Source organism: Ptychodera flava, chromosome 17 (genome assembly GCF_041260155.1).
Source record: "Ptychodera flava strain L36383 chromosome 17, AS_Pfla_20210202, whole genome shotgun sequence".
Lineage (NCBI taxonomy): Eukaryota > Metazoa > Hemichordata > Enteropneusta > Ptychoderidae > Ptychodera > Ptychodera flava.
The window spans coordinates 28,636,377-28,661,222 of NC_091944.1; the positions used below are offsets into that span (position 1 = coordinate 28,636,377).

General features: G+C 37.5%; 1 protein-coding gene across 2 annotated transcripts; it reads left to right on the forward strand.

The window, feature by feature from the left end:
- The first annotated feature begins 234 nt into the window (after positions 1 to 234).
- Positions 235 to 22,995, forward strand: LOC139115983 (uncharacterized). 2 transcript variants are annotated; one of them, XM_070678463.1, is made up of 21 exons: positions 235 to 501; positions 1,389 to 1,451; positions 3,921 to 4,009; positions 4,900 to 5,366; positions 5,759 to 5,887; positions 6,751 to 6,873; positions 7,308 to 7,448; positions 8,330 to 8,590; positions 12,391 to 12,501; positions 12,793 to 12,906; positions 13,696 to 13,836; positions 14,311 to 14,608; positions 14,930 to 15,033; positions 16,079 to 16,242; positions 16,952 to 17,053; positions 17,472 to 17,586; positions 18,748 to 18,820; positions 19,560 to 19,617; positions 20,257 to 20,321; positions 20,632 to 20,707; positions 22,294 to 22,995. In XM_070678463.1, the coding sequence occupies exons 2-21, from the start codon at positions 1,434 to 1,436 to the stop codon at positions 22,438 to 22,440; spliced, it is 2,796 nt and encodes a 931-aa protein (XP_070534564.1). In that variant the 5' UTR covers positions 235 to 501; positions 1,389 to 1,433; the 3' UTR covers positions 22,441 to 22,995. The 2 variants fall into 2 exon arrangements, with proteins under 2 accessions (XP_070534564.1, XP_070534565.1); XM_070678464.1 differs by having other exon boundaries at positions 1,394 to 1,451.
- Positions 22,996 to 24,846: the final 1,851 nt, after the last annotated feature.

A 24,846-nucleotide genomic window follows, 5' to 3' on the forward strand; every position in this document is an offset into this window, starting at 1 on the left:
GGAAATAATTCTACACCAAACCAATCGGCTAAAGCCTTCCGAGACGCTGTACGTCAGCCTGTGTAGCATGATATGCGCATATCCGCTCAATTAAAGGTCACCAAATTTGACATCTCGGCAACCCGTGACATGTGCTTAGTAACTAGTTCGGAGTTATGCATATTTATTACCGCCACATTTCTAAAGTTCGGTTATTTTAGGTGTTTTCGCTTTTGAATAATGTTTGTTTGTATTAAACCGTAGCATCTCTTGAACGATTAATAAGCCACCGTAAAACCATTGCTTCGGAGGTATTTCGCGCGTTCGGTAAACTTGGATGTGTGCGACATCTTGTAGTTCGAATTCACGGGTTAAGTACACTACCGCCAAATGCGCAAATGCCTAAAGCTCATCTGGTGATTGATGTCTCAACTGATAGCACAGCATGATGTTGTTACCGCTGCCATCTTGTTCGCTCTTCCCTGATATCATGACTCGCCTATTTAAGCGCAGAGTTTGATGGTGAGCTAATATTGTATTTTTTTGCTATGCAATCTTTACCGGTTATTTCATATCAACAATCATGCCTACATTTGTAAGCATGATAGAACGCAGTGCGAGAATTTGAGCATATCCATTATCCTCTTTGATTTGAAGGTAGCGGTGGATGAAACGACTCTTCTGTCATCATTTGCATGTTTTTATGCACAGTGATAACAACAATTAGCACATTTAGATTGCATACGAGTCAAAGATTGAGTGGAAAATAAGCAGGTTGCATTGCAACAGTGTAAAAAATGACAAGTCTCTACAATTGCCGGTAGAGGCGGTACATGTGGAAGTAAATTTATGATCGCGAACGGACGACGTCAAATGTCGCAGTTATTCAAATTTTAAAAATGGGTATTTTTAATTTGCATAGACAAATGCAGCCTTTCTTCATACTAGCTATAAAAGCATCTTCGGATAAAAAATATCTAGTGAGCATTTACAAAACTGCTATCCCTTTTCTTTTCAAAATAAATTCAATCATCATCGGAAAAATAGCACTATGCAATATAAAAGACATGTACGTTCGAACTTAATTCTTAATACTTGAGAGCTTTTAGGAAAAACTATGCCTGCAGTACCTTTTTCTTGAAGAAAATCAAATGTCGATTTCATTGAAGTGATCTTTGAGAATATATCACATGGAAATCCAGGGTACACGAATGCATGGCTGTTTGTCTGATGTTGCACGACGACAGCTTGGTGTTACATAAATAGCATGCAGGTACTGAAACACACCCTTATCACACGCCTGTTCGTCCGAAATTTGCCTTTCCATTTGGGGTTATTGTGTACATAAAATTAGAAATTCGTAATCGCATAGCTGGTTGTACTGACAGTGTACTCCATTCTATTCTTAGCGTAGCTCTGTTTGCTAAATTTTGAATTTGCCGGCGACGAAAACGATGGACCATCAAGATAAGGTAAGCCAATCATTGTTCATACAATATCCACTGATAACTCATCATTTTGGTTAGAATAATTTATAATATTAGTCAACTGGATATTTCGCAACCGTACGGTTGCTTTTATGCGGCAATCCCTGTGAATCCCTGCTAATCCTAAACTTTATCAAATCCATGGAAAATATGTATCATAGAATGGGATGATAACTCCACACATGCCAAACGTCAGGGACAGACAATTAAGGTTTGTTGACGTCCTTTTTACATAATTCATTAGAAAACTGGCCACAGCGTGTGTTGATTTAGCTCGCTTTTTAAACGGTTTATTCCGATAGAGATATTTATAAATTGATCTATTTATTAACTCTCCAATGCAACATATGGAAGGAAATGTTTGGATCAGCCGACTCAAATATTTACCAATCGGAGCACATACATGTAGGCCTATTGTTCAATATTAGCAAACTCGGTTCAGATCACGGATCATGCGTGAATGCACGGAAACGCTGATGGGAGATTAAACTTCTTTTCTGCGCTACCTTAACTTAGTTTTGAATAGGGTCACAATAAATAGTCATGCAGTTCATTATCGGTCCAATGTGTTAAGCCATAGACTTAAACCTATTAAAGGGTAAATTTTGATGTTTCCACTATTTTGATGCATGTTGAAATACCTATTATATCATACCAGAGTATTGATGGTGCAAATACAGCGATCTGATTGGTCGAGACATGGAAAGAACCATGGTACATTCGTGATATACCACGGCTAGCACATGCACGAGCTCTCGGCTTGAGCAAAAAAAACTTTTTTTGACGTTCCATGCCTGAATTTCAAAATACTTTTATAATATACGAGCAATAAATCACACCCAGGGATGGTATACCAGGAGATTTTGACCGGTTCACGACATACACACACACACATACACACACACACATATAATATATATATATATATATATATATATATATATATATATATATATATATATATATATATATATATATAGTACTATCATTACAGAAATTACTTCAAGTACGAAGTAATATACAAAGTAATAATATCTGTCTAATGATTGCAGTATGCATGAAACATAAGTAACAGATTTCATTACTTTGTAATTTAAGTAATTTGTGTTATTATTTATGACGCTCTGCTTTAGCATCGAGCACTGTAATTTTCCACGGCGACATCTGTGTACTTACATATATATATATATATATATATATATATATATATATATATATATATATATGTATATATGTATGTATGTATGTATGTATGTATGTATGTATGTATTATCGAATTATCGAATTCTAGTCCAGGCTGATATTACTTTCGCTGCGGTATTAGTATGCTGTACTTTACATAGCTAATAACTGCATTTCAACAAGGATGAAACAATGAACCGAAACAACCATGAAAATTTACAACTCTTGTCTCTTTGGAGAATTTTCCAGTATTTTTGTTCTGTCTGTCAAATACAATTAACCTGAATTACTTCCAACATCATGTAAACATGCCTGGTGTTCAACTTATCATCTTAGATTTTGTACGATGCATAAATTCCAATGCCTTTTTTGACAAATGAATTCCAATCCTGACTGAATTTCGTTTTGTAAAGTATAATGTTGCATGTTGGACACAAGGCGCCATGTTTACATGGATAACATTCTGTATTTGAAACTAGTTAAAGCATGGATAACATTCTGTATTTGAAACTAGCTAAAGGAAAATGTGAACAAATACACTACTTGATATCCTGGAGAGAAAATGTCAAAATAAACCATTTGTCCCGTGGTGAATACGATTGATGATAAATATTAGCGAAATAAAAAAGTGAAAACACTTCAATGCTTGTTTAAACTAGTATAATAACGACGAGAACAAACATTTTCCTTCGAACACACTTTAATGGGATCATCCTTTAGCCTAGACTAGAACTATAGCAGACATGCACATTCTGATGTGCGTTTTAAGTTTTTTTAAATGGCCAGCAATATATGCAAGATCCTTAATTTTGTTACAAGTTCTACTGGCATTGTGTATGCGTCCCTTACTTCGAATCCTATATTGTGGTAGAGAAATTTCTTAAAGTTCAGCTACCCTCTTGTCACTTCCCACACATCAAAATTTCAGTATGAAATATGGAATGTGGAATGTGATGAATATCAAATTCACGCTTCATATACACGTACCTTCGCCCTTTCGAAAGCACTTGACCTTGGCGACTTTAGATGACTATTTGTTTTTAATTAAATTATCGAAATTTTTAATTTTTTCATTGATCTAATTTACACGTTAGGAGGCACTTCAGAAATGCAGGTCTTATTCACCAACACAGCGATGCGGTGTCGTAGGAAAAAACTCGAAAACTGAAATGCAAAAAAATAACACATGCAAATGATATTACGTAATGTGTGATAGATATTAACATATCGTTAATTAGATGACGTACAAACGCACACACATTTCTTCCACAGGAACTTTCACATCAACATTTGTATTTTACAACTGCACCGTACCGTTCCGCTTGGCTATACGACCACATGCAATCCAACGATACACAAAGGTGAGTGAAAAATAAATTTTTAACAATTGAGAATCTGGGTTGTTGAATATCTCGCTCGTTTGAAAAAAGACGTCGACTTTACCTTCGAACCAGTATAAAGCTCATACTAACACACGTTCAGCGGGGAACAGGTTTTACACAATTGCTCAAAAACTGCCAACTTCAACAACGGCTGTAATCACCGCTTTTCTAGCGATTTAGGAATAAGTTCTCCACCGAAAAAAACCTAAAAATATGTGTTACCCAGAGAATTAATCATCTTAACAATATATTATGTCACACACACAGCGCATTAAAAACTTATGAAAATTAGGCTTTAACGAACCGTGTTATCTATCCAAGCCCGGACGAAATATACCCGTTTGAAAAAAAGTTTTAGAAAAATGGAATCAAATAAAAATACCTTCTTGTACTATGAAGGCAATGATATAGTGAGACTATTTTCTAAAAGCAACTCGCCGAATTTAACAGGCGAATGTTGCTGTGTCATGATACATAAATGGTCAGCCTGCGATATAATTATTATATCACACCAGTATATTGATGGCGCAAATATTACGATCTGATTCGTCGAGACGTGAAAAACAAACGTGCTGTATTCGCGATATTGCACGGTTGTAACGCGAGCTCGTAGCTGAGGAAATTCCTTTTTCAACGTTTCACGCCAGAATTTCAATATACTGTTATATGATATAATAGCAATAAACCACTCAAGCAACGTGTAGGCTATACCTCTCGGTTTTGACCAGTTCACTCGATATATGCACTCGCTATTGCTCGTGCGTACATGAAGGGAACTGGTCAAAATCTCAGTTGTGGTTTACCGTCGGTCGGTGTGGTTTTCTGATTAATCTAACCCCGTTATGCAAATATGTCGTTTGTAAATACAGAATGGCGACGGTATTCGGCGCTGGTAGTACTTTAAACATCCTGACACCAAATGGGACCAGGCAAGGCAACGCTGGAAGTCAGGAAATGGAGATCGGAGGAGGTTCGGTCGCAAATAGCGGCTCCAGTGCATCCAAGTGTAAGAAACGGGCGAAGCGCTGGGCGGACGAGACGTCGTCCCACGGAATCGCGAGAGTAGCTAACGCCCGTTCCAAATGTGGTCGGTTCTTCTGGACCGTAATCATTATCTGTGCGTCTGTTGGACTCTTGACCATAATAACTCTGCTTGTCAGGGAATTCCTCGGTTATCCCGTGAACACTGTACTTACCATAGTTCCGCAAAATTCTGCAATATTCCCCGCGGTGACTGTTTGCAACACGAATCGTGTGAGGGCGTCCGAGTTGAAGAATTCACGATTTGCAGCTCTGATGATAGAAGCTGACATAAATCCGAATCACAGATATTACGGTTAGTATAGTATACAATAGTACGTAGTTTCAATGCACTGTTGCTTTTTCTACGAAATCCATAATTTAAATCCACCTTTTCCTAATAAGTACAAAATACGTTTTTAAAAAAGCCTACATTTCAAATATTAAAAAATGGTACATGCTATTGTTATTTAAAAACCAACGGATAGATTGAAGAAAGCAAAATGTTTGTCTGTTTGTTTGTTTGTTCTCTCTCTCTCTCTCTCTCTCTCTCTCTCTCTCTCTCCTTCTCCTCTCTCTCTCTCTCTCCCTCTCTCTCTCTCTCTCTCTCTCTCTCTCTCTCTCTCTCTCTCTCTCTCTCTCTCTCTCTCTCTCTCTCTCTCTCTCTCTCCAATGGCATAATCTTCAATCTCTATTTCGGCCCGAAAGAACCCTGTCTCGAAGAAGATTTTAAATGTACCGAAGGCGGGTGTTTAAAATATCACCGTGTTTGCGACGGAATCTGGGACTGTGATGCCACCAATTCCAAGAGCAGTGACGAACAAGACTGCATCTATGGTAATATATGAATATTAAATTGCATATTGTAAAGTTGATCATCATATTTCGCTTAACGCTCTTTAATTTTCGACTTCTTTCGGTCGTCCTAATTTGCATATAAATATTCTCTTTTCGTGGTATATCTACAACCGAGCAACAAGCGACGAAATGTGACCATTTTATTTTGTATTCTACAATAAGGCACTTGAAATAATATTCTTTGTTTGTCGTCCGCATGCTGGTAAGTTTTCAGAGAAAATTAAGAAAACAAACACAATGTTAACATTATAAAAAATAAAATATTCGTTTTCCAAAGGAAATCAAATAAAAAATAACCTCATGTAAATACACTCGTGTTTTTTGTCTGTTTTCCCCCTGGCTGGCAGGTAGAATTTTTAAAAATTCAAGGACGGCAAACAAAGAATTTTCATTAAATGGCTTAGTGGTAAAAATTGTGCAACATTTAGGGGAATATCGAAACTGCACTCAAAGGGCGTATGGGATACGACCAATGTAAACACCGTATTGAAGGTACATTGGCGATTGATGAAAGTTAGAACACGTTTGTCATCATGTACATCGTAAAATGTAAACGTTCCAGGTATGTTGACATGACGGATCTAGTCTGAGATCTATGAAACACTTTGTCTGTGTACAAAGTCGCGCAGTCGCATTTCTACTGACCCCCTCCCTTTAACTTTTTAAGGAGAAGTTAGGAAATATAGCCCCTCTCACAAAATAGAAAAATTCAATAAATATTATTCTTTGGCTGAAGCCAGGAATGTGCACCGACAACTATTACCCCGTTGCTGTACGCGTGTACATTGTTCACTCGCCGAAATTTTACGGTTTGTCTTGCGAACGATTTCTACGAATTTCAGAAAGTTGCCATGAAGATCAGTTCCAGTGTAGGAGTGCTGGCCCGAACGGAATTTGTATCAGCAAAGATAAAGTCTGTAACGGGAAGTTCGATTGTGCATTCACTGAGGACGAACTCAACTGCGGTAGGGTAAAATGTAAAATGTTTCATATTTCTGAAAATGAGGAAATGTAATGGCCTTCATATTGGATTTTATTCATGTCGCATGACTGTGCTACAGATGTTATATATTTGACATCTGCTGTGCCATCTTTAATATATTCACAACAAAGTTTGCACAATATGGGTTAGGAAACACATTTCTTGCTCTGGTGGTTTTACATGCATGGATATTGACGATTCATTTATAAGCTGAGTAAGTGTCTGGCCAAACGCCATACTCTTGATCGAAAACGACCAGCAGGAGAAAGATACATAGACTTGGGGATACCAGCAGCCATTCTCTGTCATAGTTTGTGTTCTATGTTTTGTCGAAGAAGACCAAAGTATACACAACACTGTCACAAAAAATACCAGCAGAGAAACTGTCATCTATCGTAAACTTTCATATGTTTCTAGAATGTACAACAGATGAAATTACTTGTGTCGACCCACTAGCCGATACACTGAACGAAATTCACTCTAAATGGTGTGTTAGAAGCCATCAGATCTGTGATGGAATTCAGGACTGCTTCCAACCAAATGATGAATACCCATGCAGTACGTACCACTTGCCTTTTATTTATCTTATAGTGTGTGTGTGTGTTATATGTGTTGTGTATGTCTAAATACATACATACATACATACATACATACATACATACATACATACATACATACATACATACATACAAAGCATACATACATACATACATACATACATACATACATACATACATACATACATACATACATACATACATACATACATACATACATACATACATACATACATACATACATACATACATACATACATACATACATGCATGCATGCATGCATGCATGCATGCATGCATGCATGCATGCATACATACATACATACATACATATACATACATACATACATACATACATACATACATACATGCATGCATGCATGCATGCATGCATGCATGCATACATACATACATACATACATACATACATACATACATACATACATACATACATACATACATACATACATACATACATACATACATACATACATACATACATACATGCAGAATGATCTCTCTCCATATATATATATATATATATATATATATATATATATATATATATATATATATATATATATATATATATTATATATATATATATTCAAGCACAAAGTAATAATATTCAGCCTATCATAGTCGATTCTATCAATAATTTAAGGTTACTTAGCTTGTCGGACACATCTAAGACATGTAGAGTTCGTTGTTTTCGAACTAGCGCAAAACGTTTGCATGAAATAACCCTAATACATCGCTAAGATATGATTTACTCGTTATTAATGGCTTACATCACTTAAGGCAAGTGTCATAAGTGTGTGTACATGATCAAAATGTTGTAGAAGAAAATTGTTAGATTATTTTTTTGTTGTCTTTCTCCAGTGGTTCCAATTGGAACAATGATGGTGCTTGATGAAAAATGCTTAATGGTGCATAATGAGAATCAGATACTGCACACGATCAAAAACGTCACCGAGTCCTGGTGTGAGGTTTCCTTCAATGTGACCCCATGTTTCCGATGTTTATCGAGCCAGTACAATCGGGGAACTTCGGAGTGTACGATTCTCATGGAGAGTCATCTCATCGGTGGCAACCAGCTCGTGGATGACGAAAACTGCACCTATTACTACAAAAATCTTACAAGTAGGTCAAGTTTATATTTCTGGCTGCGATAAGGGAGCATTCGTTTTTTACGGGGAGGGGGGGGGGTCGGTGGAATTTGAGCGGCAAATGAAATGTAAAAAGCTATCCCCCCTCCGAATGAAATTTCTAAAATTTAACTCCCCCCTCAATTCATCAATTGTAAAATGTGACCCCCCCCCCCCATAATGAAAAAAAAAATCATCAGATTTGATTCATTAACCCTTCGCACCCGGGCTGAAAAAGTTCCCTCACATACTAGAGAATGAACATTTTTGGTGAAATTCCAAAATCAAATTTTTTGCACACACATGAACTTGTAATCGCTCTAGTCTAATCAAGTAACACTAATATCAATAATCAAGAGTACATAAATACACAGATTTACCTAGTTTTATATTGGAAAAAACTTATTCATAGTTTCCTCATAGACAAGATAGTGAATCAACATTTCGGTGAAATTCTAAAATCAAATTTCTTGAACAAACACCCACTTGTAACCACCCTAGTCTAATCAAGTACATTAATACCAATAATCAAGCGTACATAAATACACAGATTTAACTACTTTTGTATTGGAAAAAAATTATTCATAGTTTCCTCTGACAAGATAGTTAATTAACAATTCGGTGAAATTCCAAAATCAAATTTCTTGCTCACACATGCACTGGTAACTACTCTAGTCTTATCAAGTACATTAATATCAATAATCAAGAGTCTATAAATACACAGATTTAGCTAGTTTTGTATTTAAAAGAAATAATTCATAGCTTCTCATAGATTATGTATGGAGGACCTGTGTATTTTCTATTTTGCCTGGGAGTTCTTGTGTGTTATCACTGTATACCTAGGGAGTCCAAGACAGGAACTTTCCAGAGAGTGTTTTCCGTTGCATGCTGCACTGGAAGGTTTGAGTGTCAGCGTGTGCTTTTTAAGTCAGATATTTCTCTATTTTGAGTTTTACTCAAGTCAGCAGATATGTAAAGAAACCGGTGAGTGGCAGAGATCGAACTTTATGCGGATCGGACAGTTTATTTAAACCCTACGCCGTCCTCTACTTTAGTCGATCGAACGAACATTGCTCACACACAAGTGAAACTTTGAAAGCCGTGCCGTATAGGCCTATATGCAATATGCGCACTGTACGCTGAGATGGTATCACCACAAGTTGAAAGCTGATCTTTCTGCAGCAAATTGTGTGTTAACTGCGAACTTTCTTCCATTTATGAGTTCAGTCAGATGTCTGAGATTGTCATGAGAACATTATTTATGATTGTTCCACTGAACTTTTGTCGATGCGCGGAGTTAGCAGAGGAAGACTTCAGATTAGTTCGGCATGTCCCCGGAGCCGACCGGAAGTAAACAAAGATCTAAGATGGCTGCGCCCGTGGTGGCTGAACTGGACAGGTGCAGCCAACGGAGATATGCATCGAAAAAGCTATTCCGGAAGCAATTTTTGAGGGCAGGGGAACTTTTAATTTTGCTAGGGACATATTTTTAGGTGGCAAGGGAGCAAATTTTAGTTTTTTTTGTCGGGCAGGGCAGATATTGGTTGATTGTCCTGGGGACAGGGGTTGGCGAAAAGCGAGGAGAGGGGAAGCTATTTTTAAAAAGGGGACAGGGGAATTTCAGCCATGGTGTTTCCGGGAATGGGGACTCAGTGCAAGTACATATACCTTTTAAAGGTAACTTAGCCTATCGATTGACGCAACATCTCATGATCACTCTATGTACTGCGAGATGGAAACCAAATACAAGGCCACTGCTGTATGTGTTTGCATGGGAATGTTAATTTTCAGGGGAATTTTTTTCTCAGGGCAGGGGAAAATCGACAGTTTTTTTTATCACTGGGTAGGGTAGCTTCATGTCTGCAGGGGAAATGGAATGACAAAATTTTGAGGGGAATTTTTTCAACGGCAGGGGAAATCGGCAAGTTTTTTCGCCACGGGGCAGGGGAGCTTCAAACATTCACAGTGGGGGGAACAGGCAAAAATATGTGGGAAGCGGGTAAAAATGAAGTTTGAGTGCGGCAGGGTAAGTCGAAAAATTTTCTGTGGGAGGGCAAATTATGAACAGCTAATAATTACCCTCATGACTTAAAATTAGTCAGTTCACATTACTTGTCATGTACAATATATCTTATCATAGTAAGGACCCCTTTAAAAGTGCATTGTTCGTTGGCTGCACCTGACTGGACGCTGCTTAGCAGTGAATTGCGTGTGTTGTCGCCGACTTTCATGTGCGGACATGAAAGTCGGACTTGCAATTGTGCTCATCATCGAACATTTGTTAAAGTCGCGTGTGAACTATTTGTGTTTTCGAGCCGCGTGGTCAAGTCTGAGGTACCTCTGCAGCTCAGCGGTAACGTTAAGTTTTCCATAGAAATTGTTAAGCAATTAGAAAGGGTTTGAACAGAGTTTTTGTTCTGAAAGTGTGTTCGACTCCTGCCGTCGGGAGGTCGATCAGTACGGTTATTGTTACCATGGAGTAATATTTATAGTTTTGAAGTACGGTTTTACTATTTTATATGTAGACCCCGATATTTGACACAATATAGTAATATACAGAAGTTGTTTGTTACATTATATGACTGTGTGTTAGTTCCTCATTTCATGCCCTATGTTCTTTAGCCCTGCGTACAGGTATGTGCACGTGTGTTCCCAGCATTATATGGCCTCTACCACAGCCCTGCAACGGTCTATGAAGAGAACTGAGGTCTCTACGGCCTGGATCTGGACCGCAATGAAGAAACGGTCTTTTTGGCCGAAATTCTGCTCTATTGGGGCAAAATCCTTTCCCTGCCTACCTATACCTCCTAACCAATCCCAGAAAAGATGCGATTAACTTCTCCTAACGTCCAAAACCGCTCATTTTCTGAAACATAACGTACTCGACAAGTTGTTTACCCATGGAGATCCCCATTTTGAATCTCGCTGCAGAGACCCCAGTTATCTCCACAGACCGTTGCATGGCTGTGGTGGAGGCCGTATAACGCCAGGAACACACAGACCTGTACTCAGGGCTACATGCTCTCTTGCTGCTCTAGAGAGGTTAACGCCAGTCTCGGACTTGTTGGCCCTGCTAGAGAAATAAATTTGGCTGAGCTTCGGTCGGTTATTATTCTGCAGTCTCGAAACATCGGTTACACAAGCAACATTTCGGTGAAATTCCAAGTCAATTTTTTTTCCATAACTCAATACAAACCTTTGTAAAATTTGACCCCCCCTTCAATCATTGATTGTAAAATTTGACCCCCCCTAAAAAGCGGTTTTGTAAAAGTCAACCCCCCTGATTTCCGCCTCCCCCCTCCCTGTAAAAAACAAATGCTCCCTAACTGTTTATGAACACAATAGTTGCGCTAACCTTCATTTTTAGGACTTTTAAAGTGTGGGAACACTTGAATCGCCACTGTCTAAATATGACACACATAAGCCCATATAGAATATGCCAACGTAATTAAGCATAGAAAAATAAGATTGAGCTGATCACAATACATTTAATACAGGTAACCTTTTCAGGGCTTACGAGTTAGTGAGTAGAATCGAATTCGGAGTAAATGAGTTTGAAGAACATAAAGACCCCTATGAGGCTGTTAGAAATATGGATGAATATGTCGTCACATACGGAGTGAAAGTGTGAAACAGCCATCGAAGGGTAATTTCCGAATACTGTACAACTTATAGTCGTACTGAAACTTCTCGTGAAGAACTCATAAATCATAACCTAGCTACTGTAGTGTGATGCAGTGGATTCACGGCCATTTCTCTGCGGTATTGAACGCTGTGATGTCATTTCCGTTTTAGCGTACTGCAACGGTTTCAGCTGTGATAACAAGACGAAATGCTTGCCAAAAAGCACACAATGCGATTTCCTAATGGACTGTGACGATGGAACAGATGAAGACGGATGCTCACGTGAGTAACGCTGTTCGTAGGGCAACTCTACGTGACGACTTTTCTCCATATTTTACATCACTTGATATAGTGAAATTAATTTTTGTTCAGAAAGTGAAATTTTAAATGATGCATCCTTTCATTTCTACAATAAACGACCGAAGTCAAACGCTTTATTCACCAGAAACTTTAACGACATTCCGAATCTTGTGAACGCATTAATTTGACTTACAACAGCTGAAGATGAGCTTGAAGCGATCTTCATTGTGTCATGGTCTTAATTTTTTTTTTTTTTTTTTGGAAATTATACAGGGCCGTGTTTTGAAACGGAATTTGCGTGCGGCAATGGGCAGTGCCTGGACCCATACAAAGTGTGTGATAAAACTGAAGATTGTGTCAACGGAAGTGACGAAATCAACTGTCCGGGTAAGGAAACTCCTGGTACATATTGCTCAAACGCGTCTCTTTATTATCGTGTTATCGACGTTCCAGCAAACTTGACAATGAACGCCCGTCGGTTTCTCTCGGAGACGCATAAATACCTTTTGAGTGTTGTCCGTGTAGTGGCAGCAGATACTGTACAACCCTGACAAAGGTGTAAATTCCTGATTCTGCGTTTTTTGCTACTTCAGTATCAGTACCGCGTTTTCATCAATGTGCAATACTATTTAAAACTGAACCAGAGCAATCCTAGTTTTTGTTTGGGGGAAATTTCAGAGAAAGAGAGCGCGCGCGCGCGAGAGAGAGAGAGAGAGAGAGAGAGAGAGAGAGAGAGAGAGAGAGAGAGAGAGAGAGAGAGAGTTGAGATGGGGAGAGAGGGACAAGAGAGTGGGGAGGGAGAGAGACGGAATAAGAGGGGTGGATGTGTGAAAAACAATCGTATCTCTGAATGATGAGTAGCATTTATTCAAAGTGTGTAAAATTACTTGCAGACGCCTCGACGTCAATTAATACCTGCAATATCATGGAATGCACCTACTACTGTTGAGAATTTCGATCACCTAGTAGTAGGAAAGGTTCTATGGCAAAATATTCTTTGAGAACTTAGTGAACTTGAGTTCATTTTGTAAAGGATTCTTTCGTCTTTGTGACGTAACAACAAATAGTGTGGATTTGTGGCGATTGCTGTGAACTACGTTAGTGGGGATTATGATGATTGAACATTGTTGACATGCGCAGAAACTTTATCGCCTCTCTTTATCAATGGTGTTACAGAAAACTGCTCTGACATACATTTTCTGTGCCGAGACAGTCTTAATGGAGACCGGTGCATTCCAAAATACAAATACTGCGACTACAGACAAGACTGCAAAAATCCCAACGACGAAGATCCCGATGAATGCAGGCATCGTCAAGGTAATCTAAAATGGCGGTATACGCCCTCATTCGACGACTCTGGACTCTGGACAATAAATCCAATCACCAACATTCTGAGATTCTCAATCTGATGATTTTGTGTTAAAGGGACGATAGTTTCTGAAAACAAAAATGTATTTTAGGCAAGTTGAAAATTAGTGTGAAAGCTAGAAATTATCCATAAAGAAGGCACTTGGAACAATGTGCTAAGATATTAATGTTGACGAGTGAATTCCAGTCAGGATTAAAATTAAGTTGTCAGTAGTGTATACATACACACACACACACACACTAATGAAAATGCGTCGAAAAGATGAATACTGGGCAATTTAACATGGTTCGGGGAGTAGAACAAGAAATCGTAAACCCCCCCCCCCCCCCCCCGCACCAAAAACAAACCCAAAAAAACACAAAAAACCGGAAAAGACATGGAAAGGTGAGGTTTTAATGTATCTGTACCATACTCTTTTGCAGTCCTCGGAGGTGAAGATCTCTTCTCAGAAGGATGGTACGACAGCTTCGTGAATCTCACAGACAACGTCACTCGTTTTGAAACGTTCAGAAACAATGTGTACCATGACCTTGGCTTTGAGCGTGTCCAATATGAAGACCCGCCGGACTGGAACGGTTTCTTCCTCTTCAGCTCGACGGTCGATTTCTCAGATTTGAAGCGTGTCTTGAAGTTCGATGAGGAAGAAGTCCGCATTCTTGGACACCAACGCGAGGATATGATACTGCTATGCAAATACAACGACCAAAAGTGTGACGTAAAGTAAGAGGCAGCACGCACTCTCCAGGCTGTCTAGACGATTGCAATTTTCTAAGCGTTATAAATGGTGCAACATGCAACGCTATTATATATATGAAAATATCTTCAAGATTTAAAATTTAGGAAAATACAATTTCAGCACAAAGTCGCCGATTTTGTCCATCTAGTTTTATTTAGTAGCATTATGATGCAGTATGACGCATAGAGGTGTCTCTAAAACATACTTTCAGTCCCACATGCGGACAGAACGAAGACATAAATTTGTGATGCAATTTCCCGTAACTACAAAAACAGACACAAGTCACTTTTCTATTCACTTTGCAGGGATTTTCTTCAAGAGAGCAACGACGTTTATGGTAACTGTTTTACATTTAACCATGGCATCGATTTACCTACGAGAAATGCCAGTAGGACCGGGCCCGCGTACGGTTAGTGTCAAAGTGTCTTTCTCTGCCTGGTTAACATTTGTGTACGTCTGATGTGTGTAGCAATGTGTGTGTGTGTGTGTGTGTGTGTGTGTGTGTGTGTGTGTGTATATAGGTGTGTGTGTGTGTGTGTGTGTGTGTGCTGATAGTTGCAACTTGCAAGCTGACAAAAATGATCGGCATTTTCACACTTATTGAGCTATTTACTCTTAAAGTATTCTTTCTAATAGAGCGACCTTACATGTTGAGAACCATTCCATTAAGGTTCCAAGACAAGAAATTTTACCTTTTTAAGCTAATGATTCTCTGGTGTTAATAAGCTCAGAACCCCCGTAAATTATATATTTTCGGAAAGCCTATAGGGGAACATTTTTGTAACCATAGTGTCACCATTGTTTACAAAACTATCGTAATTTGCATAACCTTTCAAAAATCTGTTTTCCCTATGTTTTGTTTCAATGCTTTAAGATATGTGGCTGAAATTTGTGTGAGTGCAAGCTGTCCTCAGGATCTTCAAGGCGTGTTTCAGAATTTTTTCAAACCTTCTTAAACAATTTTTATGCCAGAAAAACTTCCAGAGCGGTGAATTTAACCCTAGCTAATTTCTTTAAAATTGTGCTCATAAAAACTGAGCAAGATATAATAAATCTGAGACACAATTTGGAAGAGAGTTGTGAAAGCTTGCATTCCAGCAAGCTTGAATCAGATATTTTGAAGTATTTAGACAAAACATAGGGAAAACCGAGTTTTGAAATGTTATGCAAATCACCTGTCAAGTGATAGTTATGTGAAGAATGGTGACACTGTGGTTACCAAACTGTTTCCCTATATCTAGGCTTTCAGAAAATATATAATTTACGGGGGTTCTGAGCTTATTAACTACCAGAGAATTGTTGGATGAAAAAGGTCAATTTCCTGTCGTGGAACCCTAAACAATATCTAAAACGTACGGCACCTAACATACGCTGCTTTTAAATCGATTTAAGTGATTTTTGCACTTGTTAAAATTTCAATCACCGGAATCGCAGAATATTTCCTCTGCTGGCAGGTCTTGAGTTAGTGCTATACACTGAACAGAACGAATACACTGATATCTACGGCCAGGAGTCTGGGATTCGCGTAGCAGTGCATAGACAAGGCGTGATGCCACAGCCGCAGGACAGAGGCGTAACAGCGCCACCAGGGATGAAAACATCAATTGGTATCAGGAAGGTGAGTTCATAGCACTGATTATGTTGAAACATATATCTAGTGCACGATTTTAGGTTAATTAATATATCTCATTTATGTGTCATTGTCATATCTTTATAACACGCATACCAAATGCGCTTCGCAAAAAAAAAATGAATCCATTCGGTGGCATGACTCATGTAAACAAACAACACTCTCACGGTTGTCTGCTGAATAAAACTGATTTATCGTTGGCCCTTGGCGGACGTTTTGTGAAAATGTGACATGTAATTCTCGCGCCATATTCATAATGCACTTTTTACACCTATCAATATGGTTGCTTGTTATTTTATTGTGGCCTAACAATATAGTGCTATCGACATAATACCGTTGTATGGAAGTTATCATGTTCGTCTTATCAAATGCTTCTTGCGTGTACTTTTAACATGTCTCAACAATTGCAAGCAATTTATCTGATGTTGATCAATTTCAAAGGTTTTGGCTAAAGAGAAAGAAACTTTTAAAAACTTCAAATATATATATATATATATATATATATATATATATATATATATATATATATATATATATATATATATGAAGGGTGACATTCTGCACCAAGTTGCATTGACTTTATAGTTCAATGAGGTTCTCATGCGGAATGCCATATGAAATGCAAGGATGATTAACAACTAGAAATGCATTTTCGTCGACGTCTACATTCATAATTTGGTCTTTTCATGCCATCCAGCAAGTTATAACACGCCTGCCGACACCCTACGGCGACTGTTCCGATCACGAACAGGACAAGGAATGGAAACGAATGTTTGGGGATCGTCAATATTCCCAGCTGGTAAGCGGACCCAAGAATTCACCGGCGTTTACTTGAATTTGAAACACATTTTCAGACGCTAAACCATGTGATAAACCGGAGGAAACTCTACCAGATAAGATCATTTATCAAAATTTTACAAATAAGTGACGCGCCAAACTTCGTACAGCGATGTTCTTGTCACGTGCGGAATATTCTGTCTACCTCATAGCTTCGACCAACGAGTGAATCGTTTTGTTGAAGCTGAGCCCTTGGGCAATATTTGATAGGAAACTGAAAAAAAGTGAACCATCAGAGGCCCAGTCGTTGATAAGTGTTCAGCATGTTGTAAATTACATTGGGTATAAATAACCCTATGTACATTTTCCATGTTTACATCAAGTTCAATCTCAAGCGTAATATCGGTGTCTTACTTGTTTCTTTTTCGTTCTATTTACAGGTGTGTCAAAGTTCATGCATTCAACGTCACTTATTGCTATATTGTGGCTGCATTGATTCTTACCAAGGAACAAACAAGACTGCTCCGAAATGCTCTATCTTGAACGGAAAACAAGGTAAGAAACACAAACGGCCAGAGGGCCCTTTCTCTCTATTCAGGGCGCCCTTCTCTGGTTTTCTCGTCGTAATGCGTTCTACATTGTCACTTCAACGCCCATTCTGTTCTCTGTCAAGATTTTTTCCAAATATTTTGCTCAACAAGATATTAGGGCCTACCTGTGTGTATCTCTAATATTCAGCGCCATCCTTCACATTTTTTCCATTAATGTTACATTAAGTGATGGTCTGAGAAGAAAGAGAAAAATCCCGGAGAAAGAAATAAATTCTTGCCTCCGTCACCCTGATTGTGTTCTAATGAACAACTGCTGGCGTACTTTTGTGACACATATAATATTTTACTTTTTTCCATACACGTATATTTTGTATTTTGCATTTCATGAACCTCGTAGACTCCTCTACAATCTACTCAAAGTTAATTGTTCGTGCAGACCAAAATGAAGTTTGTGTATAAACAAACCGTACAAACCAATTCCTAACCAAGCAACTGTGACAACAAATAGCAAGAGCTACTACAGGGTTCATAACGAAAGTTTAAAGCTGTTAACAGCTAACTGGACTAACTTTGATACAGTTCGCTTACGATTTCCTCTGAACAGATGTCAGTTCATCATAAATGATCTTAACAACATTGTTGTTGGCGTGTCTAAAAGCCGCACATTTTATTTATGTAGGGTAAATTGGTGCTATGTATTATGTATTATAGACACAGACATTGTTTTTTGGAAGTATGCGCTTAGCAAGTGAAAGACTTCATTATATGCTCAAGCTTTCCATAAGGAAACTTTGAACCATTCACTTTTGAAATCAAGAATAAAAAATCAGGGGTTACCGAACAAAATATGGCACCATGTGGATAAACAGAATGCAAATATTTACCGAAACTTGAAATTCCATATGGTCACCATCCCTATGTTATGATTATCACAACAATAAGCCAATGAAAACGATGTTTACTCCACGAGCTCCAAAATGAACCCCTGTCCCAGAGGTAGACTCAAAATGTAAAGTAAAAGTTTGGGAGTCAGAATTCTTGTCTCAAGGCGCTTTCTACCTTAAATCCGCGTAAACAACAAACATTTATTGCAACGCAAGTAGGTCGAATAGTAAAAAAAACACAGAAAACTAAGGACAAACAAAGCTTTCTCCTTCTTTTTCAGAAATGTGCCGCCAGCTTATCTATTTTTTATTTCAAAATGGCGACATCGCGTGCAAGTGCTCTCAGTCGTGTTTGTAAGTACAGTGTAATGTCTTCACTTATTTTCACAACTAGGGATTTCACTCTAATACTTTTAAATTTTTCAGATAAAAATCATGGTCTAAGTTACTCTCTTTTGACATTCAACAGCATCAAAGGTCGATCGAAATCCAGAAAATCACTTTTTTCATTCGTAAACCTTAGTCTATGCGAACCAACTTTTAAAATTATTTTTAGCAATTACTGGTAAATGCAAAGACAGTGATACCTTCAATAAAAAATAAGTGTTCTGTGATGTAGAAACATGAAATATCCTCATTACTTGGGAATATCAAACAATCTGCCCCAAATTTCCTTTCAGAATTTTACTTTTGTTTCAAAAGAACTAAAAAGAATTTCATATTTTCTGCATGTTCATATTTTAATGATTACACCTAATAAGTTTTTTTTTCACACTAAGCAATCATTTCATCGGAAATAATGACAATATCAGCACTCCTTCATGGGAATGCCGATGGATTTCAGTATGACATTGAATGTTGTTATACCAGTCATAAAGAGATCTGTTGGAACTAATATTCAGAGCCAATGTGCAGCTTTGAATAAGCTATTAGTCTCGTTGGGTAGCTGAATCTTACCAATATAATTAAAACTATACAAATAGACTCCCTAAGTCCCTGTGAATAGTGACAATTGACCAATCAGAGAAAGAGCTTATTCAATGCTGCATATCAGTAGAATAGTCACCATCTCAACTTTTGTTTATTTGGAAAGCGATGTCATATTTGGAACCCGATTATCGTTATCAAGATGGCCGTCAGACAAAGCCGACGTGAGTGACCTCTCTAGCACTTAAATTTTAATCAGTTTTGTTTGTGATTTTGTGTTGGTTTCAAAACTACTCTGTATTGATGAATGAAACAAAATAGATATTTCATAGGGTGTTGGAACGTTTAATGTTTGTTTGTTTGTTTGTTAGTCGAGATGAATGATAAGTTTTAAGTTTCCAGTTTTGCATGGGGGCGCTTGTCAAATGAGAGTAGAATAATTTGGTTGCACTACTAAGGAATAAATACTTGCCAAATATAGACATGAAGTGTGTGTGCTATCCAACACACCTTCGGGATACATTCTAGCTTGATTGATGACTCTTTAGCTTTAGGGTTGGTGGGCAAAAAAGCGTTAGAACGCGTCACGAAAAACACATATATGTTGCATATTTCGCTTTTGCGTCTGCAAAAAAATTGAGAAGATGCAATAAGTCTCCTTCACAGCATCTGTAAACGGAATTCGTATCTGTTGCTCATATTTTCTACTTTTATCAAATCACACTACTCGAGATGTCCATTTCAGTATGATGCCTACTGAAATGCACCGATACACCATACCCATTCATTTTCGGGTGATAAGGACGAACTGGTTCTATTATCATGATAATGATTTAATATTAACGATTGGTTCATTTCCGTAGAAAACTGTGACAAACATAATCAAACAAAGGACGTCGACAACGGGGCTAGACAAGGAACAAATAAGGTACGTTCATTCGGGCTAACAAAGGCTTGGTTTTTATTTTTGCAAAATGCTTCTTTTTGTTTGCTGTTTTCTCTTTATTAGCCTCGTTAGCGTCGCTTAATATATGCAGTTGTCTTGTGATGCTTTTTGAATTTTTGAGCAGATAACAGAAAGGTGAAGCACATAAATTGGATTTCCAAATTCAGTAAAAAAAGAAAGTATAGTGAATTGTAAATCGTGCGAACTAAGGCTTCTAACAATGACGTCACAGAACTTGAAAAGTCTTGGGTATCGCAAACCTAGTAACAGAATTCTGTGCTTTTTATTTCAGAGCGAACCTTTTAAAAGTCGTCATCTATTACGAGGATTTGAACTCGCAATCCATGACGGAAACGCCCGCATATAAAGTAAGTGATATATGAACTCTAATGATTGTGTTTATGTGAATACTTTATCTTTGTCAACGATTAGCAATATTTTTGTTACAATGGGTATCGAGAGTAAGATTTCATTATAGTTTACATCGAACAACGGAAAATCAATATTTTGCATATGCGAGACCATAAAATTATTAACACGATTGAAATAATTTGGGATAATTGGATTTTCATATTTTTCAAAATGCTCAAAAATGTTAGGTGCCTTATAACTGAATGTTGCGATATCACAAATTACTCATAAAAACAAGTGTGTAACTTAAACAGAATAGCAGATGAGTTTTACATTTGCGGATGAAATAGACATTACTTCACCATCCAATTATCCAAAATTAGTTCAAATCGTGTTTATTTTAATTTTAGCAACTTTCAATTATGATAAGCATGCCACGACAACTGCAGTGCGCTGTTATATGCAAATCCTTGCCATGGCATTTTTGAAGCATGAAGTGGGAGTTCTATAGGGTAGTGTTCTACTGCCCCCTTCGCTTCGATTTTACATATTAGTAATATATACATAAGGAAGAAATGGCGCCATAAACAGATACTCGGACTAGTCTTTTAAATATACTGGTCTTCTACTTGTTGGGGACTGATTTCAAAGCTCATTGCGAAAATGAAGTTTCCACTAGCTTATTTTTGTGAATTAGATTCGGTTAACATAGGGATGGCGCGGCGACCATTTTGAGTTTCAAGGGCAGGTAAATATTGGGTAATTTTGTATCTACTGCCAAATTTTGCACGGCGAATCATAAATTTTATTCGAAAGGCAATGTTTAAAGCTATCCCAAGGAAAGTTTGATTCTTTCAATTTCTAGGCGCGAAATACCTGACATATAAACGTGTAGAAGTTCATATACCAACTTTTTAATTTGTCTTCCTCATTCTTATAGAAGATTTAATTTTTCATTACAGAACACTCGCCTATGCAAGTAAACTGAAACCTCAAGTTAACACTTCAAAATCTTATTGTATTTAGGAAGGTAGTTAGGCTTAAAGCTAGTGAAAGTGCTCGTATGTTGTCATAGATTGAAATTTCGGCGGCAGACTGCTATTTTACAGTTGAGTTTCAAACAGGCCCATGAAATCGATCCAAAAACAACCAATAATGAAGAATAAATGTCTTGCAGAATTAAAAACGAGCTATCTGTAAGGTTTGACAACTTCATAATAGTGTGGCTTTTGAATAGTTGAACATAAAATCATGCTGGTCTTGATAGATCAGACATAGATTTAGGGCTTCACGATTGGTATTGACTGAAATTGTCCATAATTGTCTCTTTTACATTGAAAGTACTGATTGGTACCAGCGTCTCCAGAGGTGAAATAGCTTTTGTCATGTACATACATTTTGGTAGTGTACAACCGTCTATGAAAATGATATACATGTAAAAAGTATGCAATTGACATAAATGACGCATTTCAGTACGCCTAAATATGCAATTATAAACCATCACGTTCTCTGCCACATTACTCAATTTTTCCGTGATGTCTGAATGCGCACCCGAAAGCAAATCCAATGGTCTTTATATAAGGTTTATTTTCTCTCTTTTCAGTTTTTCAGTTTGTTTTCGGACCTTGGAGGATCTCTTGGACTCTTTATCGGCGTCTCACTGGTAACCGTTGTCGAGTTTTTTGAGTACATCCTCGACACTATTAGAATCCTAATTTGTGCGCTCAAAAAGAAGTGTAGAGGGAGATGAAACGTACATACATATATATATACATACATACATACATACATACATACATACATACATACATACATACATAGATACATACATACATACATACATACATACATACATACATACATACATACATACATACATACATACATACATACATACATACATACATACATACATACATACATGCATGCATGCATGCATGCATGCATACATACATACATACATACATACATACATACATACATACATACATACATACATACATACATACATACATACATACATACATACATACATACATACATACATACATACATACATACATACAGACAGACATACATACATACAGACAGACAGACAGACAGACAGACAGACAGACAGACAGACATTGTCAGGCAGGCTGACCGACAGACAGTCAGTCAAGGTTCACAATTTGCATGTTTTACTTACGTTAAATTTGTAATATCGGATCATTTCCAAGATCCAATTCCAGTAAAATTCCACATTTTTCGTTCATTTGTTTAGTTTTGAGCAACTTATTGTAGTTTGATCAGAATTATTAAAGTTTTTAAAATTTCACAACGATTTGTGTCCTAGTTTCAGTATCAAGTGCAAATACTGCAAAAACAAGGAACGAATTCAGTTATGACATGCAGTTTTCCGGTGATAACGTATGGTTCCAATTTGAAAGCAAGGTTCGGAAGTGATTGTAATATTAATGAAAACGTTGGTAGCGTTATCATCAGCATGCATACACGCAATTGCTAACTTTCGGCTATGTGAAACTGAAATATCAAGTGTTGTACAAGTTCGCAAAGTGATTCTTATCAACTACTCCGAACCTGATCAAAACACATGCAATTAAGGAGTTTGTGTGAAAACAGCCTTCTTCATTGGTCTATAAGACCGTTTTAGGTAAAGCTCATTTTGAAAGGTAAATATTAATCTTAAAATCTCATTCAAATTATAATAAACTTCTCACCACTAAACATCTTGAGAAAATCCCATATTTATGGTTACCCGTGTTATCTTGAAGGCAGTTCTATCGAAATTTGTGCCGGTATGGGTTGACTTGATAAGATTTTAAATTTTCCTGAATATGGGGACTAGTAATAGCTATGAACATAAAATGTACTCCTAATATTGCCCCTGTAGTTAAAAACATGCAACATAATTCTTAATAAACTGAGGAGAGCATAGCAGCACAAATTCAAGATTTGATTTGTAAGAATATCGTACCAGGACATTGGTTTTGCTTCGCACAAATATTCTTTTCGCCAATAGACCATGTGAAACATCGTCGGTTAGGAAAAACTAGTGCTTTGAATGACAAGAGTGGTTCTCATTTTGCAAAATAAATCTATCTATCATTACACTTGCAAACGGAAATGTGTACGAATATTCTTGTGCAACTATTCATTTCATAGAGTGACATGTTTGTTGCTTTCGGTACATTCGATAAAATGCGAACGAAAAAATGTCATGTTTGTTATAAAACAAGCACCACTAAAGATACGGTAGGGCACTAAAGATAAATCAGTAACAAATGAAGGATTGTGGTTCGAAATGATATTCCTGCGGGGTTTTCAATCTATATAACAGCGGAGAAAGTTATTTTGGCATGTGTGTGAAACCGACGTTGCCGAAATGTACCGTGCAAGGTTAGAGCTAATTTTGAAAGTGTAAAAGGAAACCCGACTGGTTTAAAGATTATCACGTGTTCTATCCTATCTCAGAAATGCGTTAATTTTAAATCGCCTTATATCTGTTTTGATTAATTTTTTTGACCTTCCCAGTATTTTGATTAGAACGAGATTCGTATCAGACGACCGAGGAAAAAAGTGGCAGAAGTTAGATATTACACCCGTGGTCACTTAACTGTTGATTAAGCCCACTTGATGCAGTAAGAAATTCTGTTTGTACAAAGGCAAACCGGCGATATCTTGGATTGTAAATGAGAGTTTACAATTGGCATCCTGTGTTCAAGATCGAGATACAATGTAAAATTACCATGCACTGGCATAAACAAGTCTTGTTCAGACATTTTATTTGCCCTATCTATACAATAATCAAAGGAAAAAACTGAATTTTCTTGTACATTTTTACCTTATCGCAGTGTCTCGTTAGTTTTATGAAAATCAGTGCAGCTGGTTTCAATTTCCCCAGACACACTGTCTGCATGGGATACACAAGTTTGCGTGGTTCTATAGCGGTGATCTCATAAAAGTGTGTTGCTTCAAGAAACTAATTATCGCGTAAATGGAAGTGGTATCTTGTGTCTCAATTTTAACGCCGAGAGTCAATCAATAGCCCTGATTTCAAACCCTTGGCAGGGTCTGTTTGTTTTTCATAACAAGCAGAATACCTGACTATGTCAAGAGTAAAGTGGCTACGGGTGTAAATGCTGTCAAACGTTAA

Coding starts and splice junctions, on each gene's coding strand:
- LOC139115983 (XM_070678463.1), top strand. Junction 14,609..14,929: donor GACCAAAAGTGTGACGTAAA/GTAAGAGGCAGC, acceptor TTCACTTTGCAG/GGATTTTCTTCAAGAGAGCA. Junction 20,322..20,631: donor CTAGACAAGGAACAAATAAG/GTACGTTCATTC, acceptor TTTTTATTTCAG/AGCGAACCTTTTAAAAGTCG.